Source organism: Pseudophryne corroboree, chromosome 9 (assembly GCF_028390025.1).
Source record: "Pseudophryne corroboree isolate aPseCor3 chromosome 9, aPseCor3.hap2, whole genome shotgun sequence".
In the NCBI taxonomy this organism is placed as follows: domain Eukaryota; kingdom Metazoa; phylum Chordata; class Amphibia; order Anura; family Myobatrachidae; genus Pseudophryne; species Pseudophryne corroboree.
This window is the reverse complement of record NC_086452.1, coordinates 467,936,190-467,957,894: the sequence shown is the minus strand read 5'-3', so window position 1 is coordinate 467,957,894 and position 21,705 is coordinate 467,936,190. Positions and strand designations below refer to the sequence as shown.

Here is a 21,705-nt window from a genome sequence, read left to right as displayed (position 1 = left end):
TATTAAAATTAAACAGTGCACACTTTTTTTCTGCAGGAGTGCCACTGCCAGTGTGACTGACCAGTGACCTGACCACCAGTATATAGTATACTATATTGTATTGTGAATGTCTGCCTGTAAAAGTTAAACACACGTCGTGTGACTTGTGTGGTGTTTTTTTATTCTATAAAATAAAAAACTCATTCTGCTGATAGACAGTGTCCAGCAGGTCCGTCATTATATAATATATACCTGTCCGGCTGCAGTAGTGATATATATATATATTTTTTATATCATTATTTATCATCCAGTCGCAGCAGACACAGTACGGTAGTTCACGGCTGTAGCTACCTCTGTGTCGGCACTCGGCAGTCCATCCATAATTGTATACCACCTACCCGTGGTTTTTTTTTTTCTTTCTTCTTTATACATACTACATCTCATTATCATCCAGTCTATATTAGCAGCAGACACAGTACAGTACGGTAGTCCATGGCTGTAGCTACCTCTGTGTCGGCACTCGGCAGTCCGTCCATAATTGTATACCACCTACCCGTGGTTTTTTTTTTCTTTCTTCTTTATACATACTACATCTCATTATCAACCAGTCTATATTAGCAGCAGACACAGTACGGTAGTCCACGGCTGTAGCTACCTCTGTGTCGGCACTCGGCAGTCCATCCATAATTGTATACCACCTACCCGTGGTTTTTTTTTCTTTCTTCTTTATACATACTACATCTCATTATCATCCAGTCTATATTAGCAGCAGACACAGTACAGTACGGTAGTCCACGGCTGTAGCTACCTCTGTGTCGGCACTCGGCAGTCCATCCATAATTGTATACCACCTACCCGTGGTTTTTTTTTCTTTCTTCTTTATACATACATAATACATCTCTTTATCAACCAGTCTATATTAGCAGCAGACACAGTATGGTAGTCCACGGCTGTAGCTACCTCTGTGTCGGCACTCGGCAGTCCATCCATAATTGTATACCACCTACCCGTGGTTTTTTTTTCTTTCTTCTTTATACATACATACTACATCTCTTTATCAACCAGTCTATATTAGCAGCAGACCCAGTACGGTAGTCCACGGCTGTAGCTACCTCTGTGTCGGCACTCGGCAGTCCGTCCATAATTGTATACCACCTACCCGTGGTTTTTTTTTCTTTCTTCTTTATACATACATACTACATCTCTTTATCAACCAGTCTATATTAGCAGCAGACACAGTACGGTAGTCCACGGCTGTAGCTACCTCTGTGTCGGCACTCGGCAGTCCATCCATAATTGTATACCACCTACCCGTGGTTTTTTTTTTCTTTCTTCTTTATACATACTACATCTCATTATCATCCAGTCTATATTAGCAGCAGACACAGTACAGTACGGTAGTCCACGGCTGTAGCTACCTCTGTGTCGGCACTCGGCAGTCCATCCATAATTGTATACCACCTACCCGTGGTTTTTTTTTCTTTCTTCTTTATACATACATACTACATCTCTTTATCAACCAGTCTATATTAGCAGCAGACACAGTACGGTAGTCCACGACTGTAGCTACCTCTGTGTCGGCACTCGGCAGTCCGTCCATAATTGTATACCACCTACCCGTGGTTTTTTTTTCTTTCTTCTTTATACATACTACATCTCATTATCATCCAGTCTATATTAGCAGCAGACACAGTACAGTACGGTAGTCCACGGCTGTAGCTACCTCTGTGTCGGCACTCGGCAGTCCATCCATAATTGTATACTAGTATCCATCCATCTCCATTGTTTACCTGAGGTGCCTTTTAGTTGTGCCTATTAAAATATGGAGAACAAAAATGTTGAGGTTCCAAAATTAGGGAAAGATCAAGATCCACTTCCACCTCGTGCTGAAGCTGCTGCCACTAGTCATGGCTGAGACGATGAAATGCCAGCAACGTCGTCTGCCAAGGCCGATGCCCAATGGCATAGTACAGAGCATGTCAAATCCAAAACACCAAATATCAGTAAAAAAAAGGACTCCAAAACCTAAAATAAAATTGTCGGAGGAGAAGCGTAAACTTGCCAATATGCCATTTACCACACGGAGTGGCAAGGAACGGCTGAGGCCCTGGCCTATGTTCATGGCTAGTGGTTCAGCTTCACATGAGGATGGAGGCACTCAGCCTCTCGCTAGAAAAATGAAAAGACTCAAGCTGGCAAAAGCAGTAGCACCGCAAAGAACTGTGCGTTCTTCGAAATCCCAAATCCACAAGGAGAGTCCAATTGTGTCGGTTGCGATGCCTGACCTTCCCAACACTGGACGTGAAGAGCATGCGCCTTCCACCATTTGCACGCCCCCTGCAAGTGCTGGAAGGAGCACCCGCAGTCCAGTTCCTGATAGTCAGATTGAAGATGTCAGTGTTGAAGTACACCAGGATGAGGAGGATATGGGTGTTGCTGGCGCTGGGGAGGAAATTGACCAGGAGGATTCTGATGGTGAGGTGGTTTGTTTAAGTCAGGCACCCGGGGAGACACCTGTTGTCCGTGGGAGGAATATGGCCGTTGACATGCCTGGTGAAAATACCAAAAAAATCAGCTCTTCGGTGTGGAAGTATTTCACCAGAAATGCGGACAACATTTGTCAAGCCGTGTGTTCCCTTTGTCAAGCTGTAATAAGTAGGGGTAAGGACGTTAACCACCTCGGAACATCCTCCCTTATACGTCACCTGCAGCGCATTCATAATAAGTCAGTGACAAGTTCAAAAACTTTGGCCGACAGCGGAAGCAGTCCACTGACCAGTAAATCCCTTCCTCTTGTAACCAAGCTCACGCAAACCACCCCACCAACTCCCTCAGTGTCAATTTCCTCCTTCCCCAGGAATGCCAATAGTCCTGCAGGCCATGTCACTGGCAATTCTGACGAGTCCTCTCCTGCCTGGGATTCCTCCGATGCATCCTTGCGTGTAACGCCTACTGCTGCTGGCGCTGCTGTTGTTGCTGCTAGGAGTCGATGGTCATCCCAGAGGGGAAGTCGTAAGCCCACTTGTACTACTTCCAGTAAGCAATTGACTGTCCAACAGTCCTTTGCGAGGAAGATGAAATATCACAGCAGTCATCCTGCTGCAAAGCGGATAACTGAGGCCTTGACAACTATGTTGGTGTTAGACGTGCGTCCGGTATCCGCCGTTAGTTCACAGGGAACTAGACAATTTATTGAGGCAGTGTGCCCCCGTTACCAAATACCATCTAGGTTCCACTTCTCTAGGCAGGCAATACCGAGAATGTACACGGACGTCAGAAAAAGACTCACCAGTGTCCTAAAAAATGCAGTTGTACCCAATGTCCACTTAACCACGGACATGTGGACAAGTGGAGCAGGGCAGGGTCAGGACTATATGACTGTGACAGCCCACTGGGTAGATGTATGGACTCCCGCCGCAAGAACAGCAGCGGCGGCACCAGTAGCAGCATCTCGCAAACGCCAACTCTTTCCTAGGCAGGCTACGCTTTGTATCACCGCTTTCCAGAATACGCACACAGCTGAAAACCTCTTACGGCAACTGAGGAAGATCATCGCGGAATGGCTTACCCCAATTGGACTCTCCTGTGGATTTGTGGCATCGGACAACGCCAGCAATATTGTGTGTGTATTAAATATGGGCAAATTCCAGCACGTCCCATGTTTTGCACATACCTTGAATTTGGTGGTGCAGAATTTTTTTAAAAACGACAGGGGCGTGCAAGAGATGCTGTCGGTGGCCAGAAGAATTGCGGGACACTTTCGGCGTACAGGCACCACGTACAGAAGACTGGAGCACCACCAAAAACTACTGAACCTGCCCTGCCATCATCTGAAGCAAGAAGTGGTAACGAGGTGGAATTCAACCCTCTATATGCTTCAGAGGTTGGAGGAGCAGCAAAAGGCCATTCAAGCCTATACAATTGAGCACGATATAGGAGGTGGAATGCACCTGTCTCAAGTGCAGTGGAGAATGATTTCAACGTTGTGCAAGGTTCTGATGCCCTTTGAACTTGCCACACGTGAAGTCAGTTCAGACACTGCCAGCCTGAGTCAGGTCATTCCCCTCATCAGGCTTTTGCAGAAGAAGCTGGAGACATTGAAGGAGGAGCTAACACGGAGCGATTCCGCTAGGCATGTGGGACTTGTGGATGGAGCCCTTAATTCGCTTAACAAGGATTCACGGGTGGTCAATCTGTTGAAATCAGAGCACTACATTTTGGCCACCGTGCTCGATCCTAGATTTAAAGCCTACCTTGGATCTCTCTTTCCGGCAGACACAAGTCTGCTGGGGTTGAAAGACCTGCTGGTGAGAAAATTGTCAAGTCAAGCGGAACGCGACCTGTCAACATCTCCTCCTTCACATTCTCCCGCAACTGGGGGTGCGAGGAAAAGGCTCAGAATTCCGAGCCCACCCGCTGGCGGTGATGCAGGGCAGTCTGGTGCGACTGCTGATGCTGACATCTGGTCCGGACTGAAGGACCTGACAACGATTACGGACATGTCGTCTACTGTCACTGCATATGATTCTCTCAACATTGAAAGAATGGTGGAGGATTATATGAGTGACCGCATCCAAGTAGGCACGTCACACAGTCCGTACTTATACTGGCAGGAAAAAGAGGCAATTTGGAGGCCCTTGCACAAACTGGCTTTATTCTACCTAAGTTGCCCTCCCACAAGTGTGTACTCCGAAAGAGTGTTTAGTGCCGCCGCTCACCTTGTCTGCAATCGGCGTACGAGGTTACATCCAGAAAATGTGGAGAAGATGATGTTCATTAAAATGAATTATAATCAATTCCTCCGCGGAGACATTGACCAGCAGCAATTGCCTCCACAAAGTACACAGGGAGCTGAGATGGTGGATTCCAGTGGGGACGAATTGATAATCTGTGAGGAGGGGGATGTACACGGTGATATATCGGAGGATGATTATGAGGTGGACATCTTGCCTCTGTAGAGCCAGTTTGTGCAAGGAGAGATTAATTGCTTCTTTTTTGGGGGGGGTCCAAACCAACCCGTCATATCAGTCACAGTCGTGTGGCAGACCCTGTCACTGAAATGATGGGTTGGTTAAAGTGTGCATGTCCTGTTTATACAACATAAGGGTGGGTGGGAGGGCCCAAGGACAATTCCATCTTGCACCTCTTTTTTCTTTTATTTTTCTTTGCGTCATGTGCTGTTTGGGGAGGGTTTTTTGGAAGGGCCATCCTGCGTGACACTGCAGTGCCACTCCTAGATGGGCCCGGTGTTTGTGTCGGCCACTAGGGTCGCTTATCTTACTCACACAGTCAGCTACCTCATTGCGCCTCTTTTTTTCTTTGCGTCATGTGCTGTTTGGGGAGGGTTTTTTGGAAGGGCCATCCTGCGTGACACTGCAGTGCCACTCCTAGATGGGCCCGGTGTTTGTATCGGCCACTAGGGTCGCTTATCTTACTCACACAGTCAGCTACCTCATTGCGCCTCTTTTTTTCTTTGCGTCATGTGCTGTTTGGGGAGGGTTTTTTGGAAGGGACATCCTGCGTGACACTGCAGTGCCACTCCTAGATGGGCCCGGTGTTTGTGTCGGCCACTAGGGTCGCTTATCTTACTCACACAGTCAGCTACCTCATTGCTCCTCTTTTTTTCTTTGCGTCATGTGCTGTTTGGGGAGGGTTTTTTGGAAGGGCCATCCTGCGTGACACTGCAGTGCCACTCCTAGATGGGCCCGGTGTTTGTGTCGGCCACTAGGGTCGCTTATCTTACTCACACAGTCAGCTACCTCATTGCGCCTCTTTTTTTCTTTGCGTCATGTGCTGTTTGGGGAGGGTTTTTTTGGAAGGGCCATCCTGCGTGACACTGCAGTGCCACTCCTAGATGGGCCCGGTGTTTGTGTCGGCCACTAGGGTCGCTTATCTTACTCACACAGTCAGCTACCTCATTGCGCCTCTTTTTTTCTTTGCGTCATGTGCTGTTTGGGGAGGGTTTTTTGGAAGGGACATCCTGCGTGACACTGCAGTGCCACTCCTAGATGGGCCCGGTGTTTGTGTCGGCCACTAGGGTCGCTTATCTTACTCACACAGTCAGCTACCTCATTGCGCCTCTTTTTTCTTTGCGTCATGTGCTGTTTGGGGAGGGTTTTTTGGAAGGGACATCCTGCGTGACACTGCAGTACCACTCCTAGATGGGCCCGGTGTTTGTGTCGGCCACTAGGGTCGCTTATCTTACTCACACAGTCAGCTACCTCATTGCGCCTCTTTTTATCTTTGCGTCATGTGCTGTTTGGGGAGGGTTTTTTGGAAGGGACATCCTGCGTGACACTGCAGTGCCACTCCTAGATGGGCCCGGTGTTTGTGTCGGCCACTAGGGTCGCTTATCTTACTCACACAGTCAGCTACCTCATTGCGCCTCTTTTTTTCTTTGCGTCATGTGCTGTTTGGGGAGGGTTTTTTGGAAGGGCCATCCTGTGTGACACTGCAGTGCCACTCCTAGATGGGCCCGGTGTTTGTGTCGGCCACTAGGGTCGCTTATCTTACTCACACAGTCAGCTACCTCATTGCGCCTCTTTTTTTCTTTGCGTCATGTGCTGTTTGGGGAGGGTTTTTTGGAAGGGACATCCTGCGTGACACTGCAGTGCCACTCCTAGATGGGCCCGGTGTTTGTGTCGGCCACTAGGGTCGCTTATCTTACTCACACAGCGACCTCGGTGCAAATTTTAGGACTAAAAATAATATTGTGAGGTGTGAGGTATTCAGAATAGACTGAAAATGAGTGTAAATTATGGTTTTTGAGGTTAATAATACTTTGGGATCAAAATGACCCCCAAATTCTATGATTTAAGCTGTTTTTTAGGGTTTTTTGAAAAAAACACCCGAATCCAAAACACACCCGAATCCGACAAAAAAAATTCGGTGAGGTTTTGCCAAAACGCGGTCGAACCCAAAACACGGCCGCGGAACCGAACCCAAAACCAAAACACAAAACCCGAAAAATTTCCGGCACTCATCTCTAGTATTCACTACAGTGCATTATACATTATACATATGTTACATTATACTGCACAGGACTATGGTGTATCCTCTACAGTGCATTATACATTATACATATGTTACCTTATACTGCACAGGACTATGGTGTATTCACTACAGTGCATTATACATTATACATATGTTACATTATACTGCACAGGACTATGGTGTATTCACTACAGTGCATTATACTTTATACATATGTTACCTTATACTGCACAGGACTATGGTGTATTCACTACAGTGCATTATACATTATACATATGTTACATTATACTGCACAGGACTATGGTGTATTCACTACAGTGCATTATACATTATACATATGTTACATTATACTGCACAGGACTATGGTGTATTTTCTACAGTGCATTATACATTATACATATGTCACATTATACTGCACAGGACTATGGTGTATCCTCTACAGTGCATTATACATTATACATATGTTACCTTATACTGCACAGGACTATGGTATATCCTCTACAGTGCATTATACAATATACATATGTTACCTTATACTGCACAGGACTATGGTGTATTCTCTACAGTGCATTATACATTATACATATGTTACCTTATACTGCACAGGACTATGGTGTATCCTCTACAGTGCATTATACATTATACATATGTTACCTTATACTGAACAGGACTATGGTGTATCCTCTACAGTGCATTATACATTATACATATGTTACCTTATACTGCACAGGACTATGGTGTAATCTCTACAGTGCATTTTACATTATACATATGTTACATTATACTGCACAGGACTATGGTGTATTCACTACAGTGCATTATACATTATACATATGTTACATTATACTGCACAGGACTATGGTGTATTCTGTACAGTGCATTATACATATGTTACCTTATACTGCACAGGACTATGGTGTATTCACTACAGTGCATTATACATTATACATATGTTACCTTATACTGCACAGGACTATGGTGTATTCTCTACACTGCATTTTACATTATATATATGTTACCTTATACTGCACAGGACTATGGTGTATTTTCTACAGTGCATTATACATTATACATATGTCACATTATACTGCACAGGACTATGGTGTATCCTCTACAGTGCATTATACATTATACATATGTTACCTTATACTGCACAGGACTATGGTGTATTCACTACAGTGCATTATACATTATACATATGTTACCTTATACTGCACAGGACTATGGTGTATTCTCTACACTGCATTTTACATTATATATATGTTACCTTATACTGCACAGGACTATGGTGTATTTTCTACAGTGCATTATACATTATACATATGTCACATTATACTGCACAGGACTATGGTGTATCCTCTACAGTGCATTATACATTATACATATGTTACCTTATACTGCACAGGACTATGGTGTATTCACTACAGTGCATTATACATTATACATATGTTACCTTATACTGCACAGGACTATGGTGTATTCTCTACACTGCATTTTACATTATATATATGTTACCTTATACTGCACAGGACTATGGTGTATTTTCTACAGTGCATTATACATTATACATATGTCACATTATACTGCACAGGACTATGGTGTATCCTCTACAGTGCATTATACATTATACATATGTTACCTTATACTGCACAGGACTATGGTGTATTCTCTACAGTGCATTATACATTATACATATGTTATATTATACTGCACAGGACTATGGTGTATTCTCTACAGTGCATTATACATTATACATATGTTACATTATACTGCACAGGACTATGGTGTAATCTCTACAGTGCATTATACATTATACATATGTTACCTTATACTGCACAGGACTATGGTGTAGTCACTACAGTGCATTATACATTATATAAATGTTACATTATACTGCACAGGACTTTGGTGTATCCTCTACAGTGTATTATACATTATATATATGTTACATTATACTGCACAGGACTATGGTGTATTCTCTACAGTGCATTATACATTATACATATGTTACCTTATACTGCACATGACTATGGTGTATCCTCTACAGTGCATTATACATTATACATATGTTACCTTATACTGCACAGGACTATGGTGTATTCTCTACAGTGCATTATACATTATACATATGTTACCTTTTACTGCACAGGACTATGGTGTATCCTCTACAGTGCATTATACATTATACATATGTTACCTTATACTGCACAGGACTATGTTGTATCCTCTACAGTGCATTATACATTATACATATGTTACCTTATACTGCACAGGATTATGGTGTAGTCACTACAGTGCATTATACATTATATATATGTTACATTATACTGCACAGGACTATGGTGTATCCTCTACAGTGCATTATACATTATACATATGTTACCTTATACTGCACAGGACTATGGTATATCCTCTACAGTGCATTATACAATATACATATGTTACCTTATACTGCACAGGACTATGGTGTATTCTCTACAGTGCATTATACATTATACATATGTTACCTTATACTGCACAGGACTATGGTGTATCCTCTACAGTGCATTATACATTATACATATGTTACCTTATACTGAACAGGACTATGGTGTATCCTCTACAGTGCATTATACATTATACATATGTTACCTTATACTGCACAGGACTATGGTGTAATCTCTACAGTGCATTTTACATTATACATATGTTACGTTATACTGCACAGGACTATGGTGTATCCTCTACAGTGCATTATACATTATACATATGTTACCTTATACTGCACAGGACTATGGTGTATTCTCTACAGTGCATTATACATTATACATATGTTACCTTATACTGCACAAGACTATGGTGTATTCACTACAGTGCATTGTTGTTATTAATCTGGTACATTAGCATGCATGGACTAGCAGTCTTTACTATAAATATTTATTAAGGGGCCCAGACCATGCACTCTACAATGGTTAGCCAATCTTCTATGTTGGTTGGCCACGCTCCTATGAACGGGCCCCAACCACTGTATTTCCCCGGTGGGCCCTTCATGCCTCAGTCCAACACTGCGTGGATGCATCAGGAGGCGGAGCTACACTCGCGGGGTGGCCTTGCCCTGTGCTGAGCGGCCCACAGCATGTGGGAAGATAGAAGCAGATCTGCGTCCATCTCTAAATCCGGTCCTCAGCCTGTAAATCAATGGCTATTACATCCAGCAAATCAGAGGCCATAATCGCCAGAACAATATCTCGATTCTGGCTTGGATGGGATTTTGCAGAGATCTCAGTTTTCTGTGTGTCACTAATTAGGAAGATGACTAGAGCATGTAACATACGTTGATACATTCTGCCCCACAAGTTGCAGGTGAATTATGTATCCAGCGCACTCACTTGAAAGTTTTCAACAAGCTCTTTTGGTCTAACTTTCAGGAGTAATTCATAGTTTCCAAGGTGACGCTTCAATAATTCTTCGTAGGTCAGTTTAAATGTGGCGGTCGCCAGAGCCCCGACATTCACAGAGACTTTAAAATGTTCCATTTTCCTTCCTGTAGATCTGTATGTATATTCCAAAGTATTATTATTATTATTATTATTATTATTATTATTTCCACACTGTACAGACGGTAATAAGTAAATCCCTGTTACATACAATTCTGGCACTTGGAGCTAGACATATCATATATTTCCACTGGCGACCCTCTTGGGATTTGGGTTATTTGATCCTGCACTTTATCTTGTTTGTGCCTCTATAAACAGCACCCGCCCCATCCCCCATGTCCCTATTACCTGTCCCGCAGACCTTGAATGAAGCAACACTTGCACTAAAGTGTACAGAGCGTTGTCAAAAAGTGGGTATGGATGAAAAAAAGATAACCTTCTGCGCTCAGTAATTTGTATTAAATTTAGAAGCATCTCCAGCCTTGCGACTGTGGACTGAGCGCAAAACATAAAATAATAAAGTAAAAAAAAGTTTAAAATAAAATAAATACAAAAAAGGGGTTTAACAAAATAAAACAGGAAACAATGCAGCAAAGGAAAAAATTAGAATAAGGATAGGGAAGGGTGGGGATAATAAAGGTAGGGAATTAGAGAGCAAGAGATAAGGGTAGAGATGTGAGAGGCCAGAGAATTAAAAACAATGAGTCATGTGACCACAATGATTATAGCCTTTTTAGGACAGGTTGTGGGCAGGGCCGGATTAAGGCTTGGGGGTGCCTGGGGCACTTAAGACGGGGGGGCCTCGGTGGAAGGTAAGCGTTGTATGTTAGATTGGGCTTACCTCCCAACATGTCCCATTCCAGGAGGGACAAAATGCTCTCTACCTGGACTTCCCACTTAATATATGATTGGCGTCACTTGTGTTGAACTATTTAATTGATAAGAAAGGTGTTTCAACACAGGTAATTGCAATCATAAACTAAGAAGGAAGTCCAGGTAGAGAGCATATTGATCCTCCTGGGATTGGTCATATTGGGATGTATGGATTGTGAATATTAAATTAAAACCAGTGGTGTATATTTGCTTTAAACTAATAGTTGCATAATGGCTGTGTACTGTTTATAGCTCCACCTAATTGAAAGTCAACTATTTTATAAACTTTTCTTGTAATGTAACAAAGACAACTTAACCTTAAAATACACATAGAAAAATAAAATAAATTATCTTGTCACATGAAAAAATAGCAGCAGCCTCTGGACTACTTACACACTGGGACAGGACTCAGGAAGATTCTCTGTATGTGTCTCTATCTCTAGACCTAAATGGTTTAGCTGCATAACAGTTTACACAAGACTCAGACACCCAGGTGGGAGGAGGAGAAGGTGAGATCACTGTGTCACTTACAGCTCTCTCCACCCTCCTCTGGTCAGAAAGCTCTGTCGGTAGCTCATGAAACATGATACTCCTGTGTCTCTGCCTTTACTGCATACTGCCCTGCTCACATTCTGGCTGCTGGTTCTGCTGCTGCTTAAGAGGGAAAGCTAGTGATGTCAGTGGGGGAGGGCTGACAAAGGGGGGCCCAGGGTACAGTATGCCCTGCATCCCCACCTTAAACTGGCTATGGTTGTGGGGCCAGTTGCTTTAGAGGCGCTGTACCTAATTTACCCTAGCTAGAAAAAGACATTGAGAATCTTCCAGAAAGAACAAAGACCAACTTCAACATCACCAAAGAAGAGATAATAACCCTAAGCAACATAAAAGAGATACATCTATAACCATCAAGCTGACAGATAAAGGAGGGGGAGTGGTCATTCAAGATACAAAAAAATATAAACAAGAAGCCATAAAATTACTACTTATAAAAAACTGAATAATGACCCAACATAGTAACTCCAACAACAATGAACTGAGGAGGAAGGCCTAAAAATAGGCATCATTACAAAGAAAGAGTATGAATTCATCCACCCAAAATAACCCGAGATTCCTACATTTTACCATCTGCCAAAAGGTCCATAAAGATGCATTAAATCCGCCCAGAAGACCTATTGTGTTCGGAATGAACTCCATTACAGCAAACCTTTCAAAATACAATGATTGCTTTCTGTCACACTTGGTAGGTGAACAGCGAAGCTACCTCAAGGATACCATGAATATATTACCAATCCTCAACACCATAACATGGCAAGATACATACATTGTATGTACCAGGGACATTAAGTCACTTTACACAGTAATCAGTCAAACGGCAGGATGTAAAGCAACCAGGTGCTACCTTTCAACTCAGACAAACATTTCCAATGTACAAATAAACTTTTTAATGGACAGCATCGACTACATCCTATGCCATAACTGTTTTTGCACGAAGCTACACCAATCTGTTCATGGTTTGGTGGGAGGCCTCAAACAAATGGAACATGAACACCTACTCCGAGAAGATCTATGAATGGCACCGCTATATACGGTGACATATTCTTAATTTGGGATGAAAATGAGATGGAACTGGAACAATTAATTTCACACATGAACAAAAATTCACTCAACCTGGAATTCACAACAACATACAGTAGAAGATAAATAATCTTCCTGGACCTTGAGATCTGCATTAAAAACGACAAGATGGAGTCAAGAACCCATTTTAAAAAAGTAAATGGGAACAATTTGCTGGCTTCAAACAGTAACCACGTCAAAAACTGGATCAAAAATATCCCTGGGGGACAATTCTGAAATTTGAGGAGGAACAAAGTCTGTGACCAACAAAGCAGTGAGATGAAGAATAAATTAATAAAGGATTCAAAATCCCAATACTCATCCAACAACTGGAAAAAGTAAAAACCATGAAAAGAAAAGTACAGATAATAACATATAAAAAGGGAGAGAACAATCAAAGGAACGTCCTGTATTATTCATAATCCAGTATGAAAGCAACCACATTGAGATGGAGAACATCCTCAACACCCACTGGCACAGTTTGATGCTCAATAACATCCTAAAAAGCAGTCTATCAGAAAAACCAAAAGTAATTTCCAAAAGAGCAAAAAACCTAAAGCAGAAACACCAAGAGTTTTCTCCCATTAGAGCAGTGGGGAACCTCAGGCCCGTGGGCCGTATAAGGCTCACAAAGCCACTTGATCTGGCCCTCCCAGGCTCATCTAACCAAGGGAGATGCCGGGCGCCTGCTGAGATTTTGTTACTAGTGGGCGCCCGGCTTCTACCCCTCAGCAGCAGCCAGAGGTAGGAGCTCACTCCTGAGCTCCGGCTCTGGCAGTGTGCGTGAGTGCCTGTACGGTGCTATGGGAGAGATGTCATGACATCTCTCCCATAGTTCTGAGGAGCGAGCAGCCAGGCAGAGGCCAAGGGTCCAGAAGCAGGAGCGGGGCTGGTGAGTATTGTGTTTTTTCTTTCTTTTAATGTGTGTGTGTAAGCGGCGCTACTAGGGGTCATATCTAATGGGGGCATATCTACTGGGGGCAGGCTAATTTTTAAGTTGATAATTTTTGTATGGCCCCCGAAGGATTTTATAAATATCCAAATGGCCATTGGTAGAAAAAGGTTCCCTACCGCTGCATTAGAGGAACACACAATTAAACAAAATAATTACATTTCTGCACAGATTGTCCAGGTTGTAAAAAGAATAAAGCAGGAACCAAATCAAATATCGAATTCCATTCAAATGTGACAAAAGAGGCATTCAAAATCAAAGACCATTTATCATGCAATACGGGAGGGGGTGCTATCTATTTGTTAGAATGCCCCTGTGGCCCATTGTACATAGGCCAGACCAAACAAAGAATAAAACCAAGAATTGCAGAACACCTTTACAATATTAAAAAAAGGCTTAAAACACAAAGCCTTTCTGCACATTTTCTGGAAAAATGTAACAGAGATACACATGGCCTAAGTTTCAAGGGAATACAAAAAATCATACCCACTGAAGAGGGGGCAACCTAACAACTTCCCTATAAAGAAGAGAGACTGAAAGGATCATCAAATTAAAAACATTGGCACCAAAAGGCTTAAATATTGATATTGATATTGAACTCAATCAGGGCCGTTTCTTGGGGCAGGCGAGCAGTGCTACCGCACTGGGCGCCCGCCGCGGCACTAACTGTGGCTCCCTGCTTCCCCCTCCTATTTCTCCCCGAGTAACCCGCTCGGGGGGCGGAGTTTCACGGAATGACGCGGTTGCGTTGTTACGTCACGACGCAACCCCGTCATTCCGCGAAACTCCCCCCCCCGAGCGGAGTACAGAGGGGGATCCAAGTTAGGAAGAGGGAAAGGCCGGCGCGAGGAGCGACTGGTGAGGAGGGCCGAAGAGCGGTAATCGCCTCTGTAAGTATTCTCTCTCTCTCTCAATGTGTAAAATGGGGACACCTGCCGTAATGTGTGAAATGGGGACTCTTGCCTGCCGTAGTGTGGGGATTTAATGTATCAAGGGCATTGCGGTGTGTGGCATAATATGGTGCAGGGGGCATTACTGTGTGGGGCTTAATATGTAGAATGTTTTTTTTCCTGTGGTGGTCGTGATCTGTTGGAGCAGGGTCAAAAACTGGATTGTGAGGTAGTCTTTTCAGATGAGGCCATGTCCATTTAAATGAGGCCACACCCATTTAGATGAGGCCACGCCCCCTTGCCGGGTGCAAGTTTTTTTTAAATCTAGGTGTGTGGGGGGGGACATTTTTTTATGTTATGGGGGGGCGCATTTTTAAATCTCGCACTGGGAGCCAAATTGGCTAGAAACAGCCCTGAACTCAATGTGTTTCTGTAAGAAACACACACTGCATCAACACCAAATTCACAACACACACTACCATCATTTTTTATTCATTATTTATTTAACAATATTTTTTTTTATGTTCATTTTTAATATTTTATTTTTTATTTTATTTTTTAGGTTTGTTTATTTTTAGTTTTGATTTATTATTTAGCATTTTCTTTTTAATATTGCTTTTATATTTTCACCCCTTGACTTTTTCCCTCTTTACGTGAAAAGCAATATGAGAACAAATGTTTTAAATCATTTTTATGAACAAACTTTTAATCCCCATTGAAAGCCCATGGAACGTAAAACAATGGACTTCCTGTTCCGGGTACTTCCTGTATTTTCAATAAAGTTTTACAGTATAAAAAACACCTTCAGGACAAGCAAGCACTATCCTTGGGAAAGAATCTATTGATTTGAAATGCGTTGGTTGCAGAAGATGGGGCCACACAAGGGCAGAAAAACAAGGCCACAGGACATAGATGCCACAGCACTTCCAGCATCTGATGGCTGATGTCATTAATACTCGCTGCTGCTCAGCATTACCACTCCCTTGCAAGACACAGCCCAGCAGAAGAAAGAAGCTGTCCCAGCCGAGCTAGGGTAAATTAGGGACAGCGCCTCCAAAGCACCGGACCATACTGGTAACGGGACCCACGACCTATCCTAAAAAGGCTATAGTCATTGTGGTCACGTCACACATAGTTTTTAATTCTCTGGCTTTTCACATCTCTACCCTTATCTCTTGCTCTCCACTTCTCTACCCTTATCCCCACCCTTCCCCATCCTTGTTCTAATTCTTACCTTTACTGCATTCTTTCCTGTTTCATTGGTTAAACTTTTTTCTGTAAACCTGTTTTTATTTTTATTTTATTATTATTATTATTATTATTATTATTTATTATTTTATATTTAGCGCTCAGTCCAGTAGCAAGGCTTTAGTGGTTCTCAAAAAGTGGATATGATTAGGTAGAAAGTGGCATGGGTGTGTTAAGGTCGGGGAATATTTTGTCCCACTTTTGCCTTTATAAATGTTGGGAGTGAGACGTGATAAAGATAGAGAGAAGGAGACGTGACAGGAGCTCACATATAATATACAAATATAACAGATAACAGGGATGATACTTACTGGACCAGACCAGCACTCTGCCCTTTGGAAACAGCTTTATCATACTGTCTCTTTGCTTCTTCCTTACGTGTAACCGTCCCAACCGTTGTTACATTGTCCACAGTCCTTAATACAGAATAAGTTTCCTCATTAGCAGAGTAATATTATTGAGAAAGATGACTCGATGCTGACAATGACACTGGCTTATGAAGGTAAGAGTTAGACACTGGATGAGTGGGATAATATTAACAATTTAATTAATTATAGTACTGCTACTACTACTAATAGTGATGATGATGATGATGATGATGATGATGATGATGATGATGATGATGATAATAAAAAGGAAAAAACGAACTATAAAAACAAGGTAAAACCATTGCACAAACTTCTAAGGGCAACTCACAGCTAAACCACATAACCAAAGAAGGTTTAGAATTTCCAATAAATGTTAGGTTACTTTTCATTTTATTGAAATTTATTTAAATACTAACAGCATATACTTCTGCATTTTTCATTAGGCAACAAAGACATCAATAAAAATGAAACTGGGTAGAGAGGTAGGTGGACACCGCTCATGAGGTCATGCCGACAAAGTTGCTAAACTAGTATAGGGATGAGTCACAAAACTAAAGTAATACAAGTGGTTAAATAATCACAACCCATGACTGCAAAAACTGATCAATTGCTTACGAGATCATCATATAGACATAAGCTGAAAGGCGTGAAGGCGCTAAAAGGCTAATACAATTGAAAAGCTGTACACCCTCAGTGCAGGATAGGAGCGGACAAAATGAAGACTGTGCAAATTCTCCCAAAAAATAACTGTGCTATCAACATCACTCATGTTCATATGTAAAAATAGCACATTATTAATAAATACAAGGTGTTGCCATAAAAATGTAAAAACTAAATACATAAAACAGTATATGCTGAAATGATTGTGTAATATTCAGTATAAAAATCATCTAAATATAAAACACTTGTCATGCGCCAAATATATGTAAAGCAGTACATATGCCTGTTTGGATGAAAATCTCTTTATATTGAGGAAGTATTCAGATAGTTGCAAAATTTGAGATGTTGTATAAAAGTGATAGAAAGGGTCCAATCCCGTTATTAATCATTTAACAAAAGGGTCGGAACTTTTCAGGAGTGCCGCAACTTTTTAAAGTCGGGGGTTCAAGATATAATTTCATTTTGGCACCTCTAAATTACGAAATGTTGTCCACTCAAGGACAGCTGGACTTACCCACACCACCACCTGACAGACAGACATATACATATACATATACATATACATATATATATATATAGCGACCAGTGGTGTCTAAGAGAGATGCAGTAAAAATAGTTGGATAAAAATATCTAATATAATATTTGTGCTAAGAGAATAATCAGAAAGGGTTGAACTATATAATTTTTTTTATTAAGTACAATATTAAAACATAGAAATTGAATTAAGATAAATTTGAGCAGAAAAAACTTTTTTAAAAATTGGGATAAAAACAATATACACAATACAATATAATACCAGTTAAAAGATAAAAAGATTTTGCTTAACTTGGTATGAGGTCACTGCCAGTGACCTCATACCAAGTTAAGCAAAATCTTTTTATCTTTTAACTGGTATTATTATATTGTATTGTGTATATTGTTTTTATCCCAATTTTTTAAAAAGTTTTTTCTGCTCAAATTTATCTAAATTCAATTTCTATGTTTTAAAATTGTACTTAATACATTTTTTTATATAGTTCAACCCTTTCTGATTATTCTCTTGGCACAAATATTATATTAGATATTTTTATCCAACTATTTTTACTGCATCTCTCTTAGACACCACTGGTCGCTATACCCCCCCCCCCCCCCCCCTCCTGTGTGTTATTAAGTTTGCTACAGGGAACTACCATCCCTGTTTTCTGGGGGACAGCTGACGCCCTGCATAAGCTTCTAGGGAGTGTCATTGAATTTCAGGTATATTCATACCTTCAATTATTTTATTTTATTCTATTCACTATTGTTGTACACAAGTGGCGCAATATTCTCTTCTTTTTATATATATATATATTATGGGTGTGCGCAAGGCGAAATCTTGAGTATTGTGTTTTGGTTTTGGATCTGTATCTCCTTTGTATTTTGGAGCTGGATTGGTTTTGCCAAAACCATCCTTGCGGGTTTTGGTTTCGGATCTGTTTTTTTTTTTTTTTTAGAAAAATAAATAAACAGCTACAATTACAGAATTTTGGCCTGTTTTTGTTCCTACAGTATTATTAGCCTCAATAACATTCATTTCCACTCATTTCCAGTCAATCTGGACCACCTCACCAACATAGGCCAGAGCCTGGCTAAGCAACCGAGCAGCGGCACAAACACACGGCAGTTATTTCTGTTTAAAAATGTTTTACAAATTAGTCATGTATTAGCAATAAACAATTGAACCAACTCGTTTTTAAGAGAACACAATCCAACACAGACATTTCTAAAACAGACAACTGGTTGTGTTGCCCATAGCAACCAATCAGTATCTATCATTTTCTAGAATGCAGTAGAGAAACGGTAGTGAAAACCTGATTGGTTGCTATGGGCTATTTGTCTATTTTAGAAGCTTTAGTAAATCCACCCCAAGACTTTGCATTAATTTGAATTGTTGCAGATATGTCTACTTTGTCTTTACATTGCACTATGTAAGATTGCATTTTTATTTATTTATTTTACTTTAAAAGTTAACTGTGTTTAATGGTCAAATAATATAATATTTATCTTATTATTTGTATTGTGTTTTTATTAACACTCACATGCTGAAATTGGTGATAAACGCTGTCTTTGGCAGCTCCACATCGAAGATTGCCTCTTGAGAAGAGTTGAGAAAGTTTCTCATCATGGTAGTTATTAAGGTTCGGGCAAATCGGGAAGTTACTTTGCTCTGGATGTGCATGCTGTGGATGTCCATTCTCTAGGGGGAGAAATGCGTTAGATCTTTCTGCTATAGTATGTTACTCTGCTGCTGAGTTAGCAATAGGTGATGATCATTCTCAATGGTAAATAAACAGATGTACATTTTGGTTAGAGAGATTATACTTTAGGCAGGTCCATAGGTGTAATTAGGCAAAGACATTATTTGCAACAAGGGTAAGAAAACATACATATAAGACAGTGGATCTGTCAGCTGGGAATTTATACCTACTGTATGTTACCACTTAGGCAAAATATTGAATATTTTTGGTATAGAAATATCCATACCAGCTAAATGTGCACATTATATTGTTTAGGTGTTGCTGCATTGTATATGTTATTAGGCTGCTTTACTATATATGTAAACATTTTTAATTTTTTGTATCTTAATTTGAAATTATTTCTATCATTTTTTATGCTTCATATTTTTATTTTTTATGTCTGTAGTGCTAATTAGAAAGAAATTTAATAAACTGTGACTTTTAATATATTGCATCAGTCGGGTGTGAATTTGAAGTTGTCATGTAAATGATCTAAACAGAAAAGGCTGACACAACTTTTTTTGTTATTTTAACCCTAAACTGTCCACTTCTGCAGCCTAACTCTAACCCTCTACCAAGTGCCTAACCCTGACCCTAACCCACAACCTGACCCTAACCCCTAACCCTTTTCATGTGAAGCCTATGTGTTTAGTTTTTTGCCTGTGGGGAACAATGTGTTTTATTTTATTTTCCTGTGGGGGACAATGTGTTTTATTTTTGTCCTGTGGAGGATAATGTGTTTATTTTTTTCCTGTGGAGGAAAATGTGTTTTATTTTTTTTCGTGTGGGGGCAAATGTGTTTATTTTTTCATGTGAAGCTTATGAGGCATATTCAATTAAGTGCAAGGTTTTACGCATGGCGAAAAGCAATGGGTTTCACAACCCCAGAGCTATTACATTTTTCTGCATTTCCCATAGATTACGCATAAAAATCTGGAATCTAGAAGTTTCCCTGTACGTGAAAAACCTGAGGCTGCATTTAACGCAGGAGCTGCTATGAAATATCAGCATTACACACATGGATGCAGGACCTAATTGAATAGGTATAGGTTGTCAACTGGCCATTGGAAACTTGTGTTTAATTAGAATTGTTTTATCTATTTGATACAGTAGTTTGAGCTGGCATATATATGTGTAAATAAATAGAATATCATTTTTATTTTAGGTTGCTCGGGCTTGTTTACAGGAAGAGCAAAGGTGCATTTATATACTGGAATTATTGTGGACAGGTGATAATTATTATATATATATATATTTATATGTATATATAAAAGGTTAATCATTAATGACTTAACTCCAGTTTCAGAAGTATGCACACATGCCTCATATATTAATTATATATTTAATTTGCTGCATCGCATATATACAAAATATACCACAATAATTTTGTTATTTTGCAAATGCATAAATAATAACTCAGATTTTATCTGAAAATTGATTATTTTTTTTATAAATGGAATTTTTTGTTTTTATTTTGAATGTTTAAGGAGCCCTCTTTGCAAAATTTAGGTTTCTAGGTTTAGTCCACTTATAAATATTGATAGTTTTTGTCATCCAGGTATCATTGGATTTGAAATACATTTTCATTTGCAATTTCATGGGGGGCACCAATGCTCTTTCTCGCAAAGGGCACCAAAATGTCTAGTTATGGCTCTGATTCTAAGTGCAATAATACTAAACATTTTTATTTTTTTTACATAAAACTATACTCATGAAATAAAACAATGTACAGTACCTTATTTCCATAGCTTGAAGGAAAAGACAGATATATAATCACTGCAATGAGAAACCACCACTTGCTACCGTTCTCCATTGTTTAATATGAAAGTTCTGTGGTTGAGGCAGAAACATGCAGACAATGGCGATTAACAAACAGTTAAAATATCTGCTTTCAGATTAATGGGTAACTTTCTCCAGTTGCAGCATCTGCAGAGACAAACAGAAACGTCAGATATTTGTTTTCTCTGAAGCTCACACGTCACGTGTCTTCCAAATCTGCTTTTCCCAAACTATATTGGGTGGAATTTAATGGACTCGAGCAAAACTTGTAAATAGCACTTTAACCTTTGATTCCACCCAGGGTTCATCTGCTATGTGCAGAACCGTCCACAAATGTTTTTCAGTTAAATGTGGCCGCCGGGCAGCTCACCTCTGTTTTCTATTTTCCGTATGCGGTCAGGCACCATTTCACAATCGCCTGTTCTGAGGAGCATTGAAGGAAGTCCAGAATGTCTTCAGGAGTGGCAAAAGAACCTAGCACTGTCCCTGGACATATATGTGCCCATTGGTCTTCTCACATACTGGATAGTATATGTACTGTAATACAGTATTAATAATTAACACTATGGGCTGGATGTAATGACACCCTGCGTTCGGCGACCATGCGGGATACCGGCCGAACTTGGATGTTGTTTTAAAGGGGCAATCACTTACCAGGCATGGTTTTGCCTTCTACAT

General features: G+C 40.7%; 1 protein-coding gene across 4 annotated transcripts in view; it reads right to left on the bottom strand.

Annotated features, from left to right (window-relative positions):
• The window catches only part of LOC134958618 (inter-alpha-trypsin inhibitor heavy chain H3-like), a 134,587-nt gene extending 113,093 nt beyond the window's left edge, over positions 1–21,494 (bottom strand). For 2 of the 4 annotated variants that reach the window (XM_063941329.1, XM_063941330.1), the window contains exons 1-5: positions 21,398–21,494; positions 20,984–21,174; positions 19,051–19,208; positions 16,277–16,381; positions 10,341–10,503 (exon numbers count right to left, since the gene is read on the bottom strand). In XM_063941329.1, coding sequence (XP_063797399.1) covers positions 10,341–10,503; positions 16,277–16,381; positions 19,051–19,208; positions 20,984–21,061 — 504 coding nt within the window. In that variant the 5' untranslated portion in view covers positions 21,062–21,174; positions 21,398–21,494. The remainder of the gene's footprint in view (positions 1–10,340; positions 10,504–16,276; positions 16,382–19,050; positions 19,209–20,983; positions 21,175–21,397) is intronic. The other 2 variants (XM_063941331.1, XM_063941332.1) reach the window with 1 other exon arrangement.
• Positions 21,495–21,705: the final 211 nt, after the last annotated feature.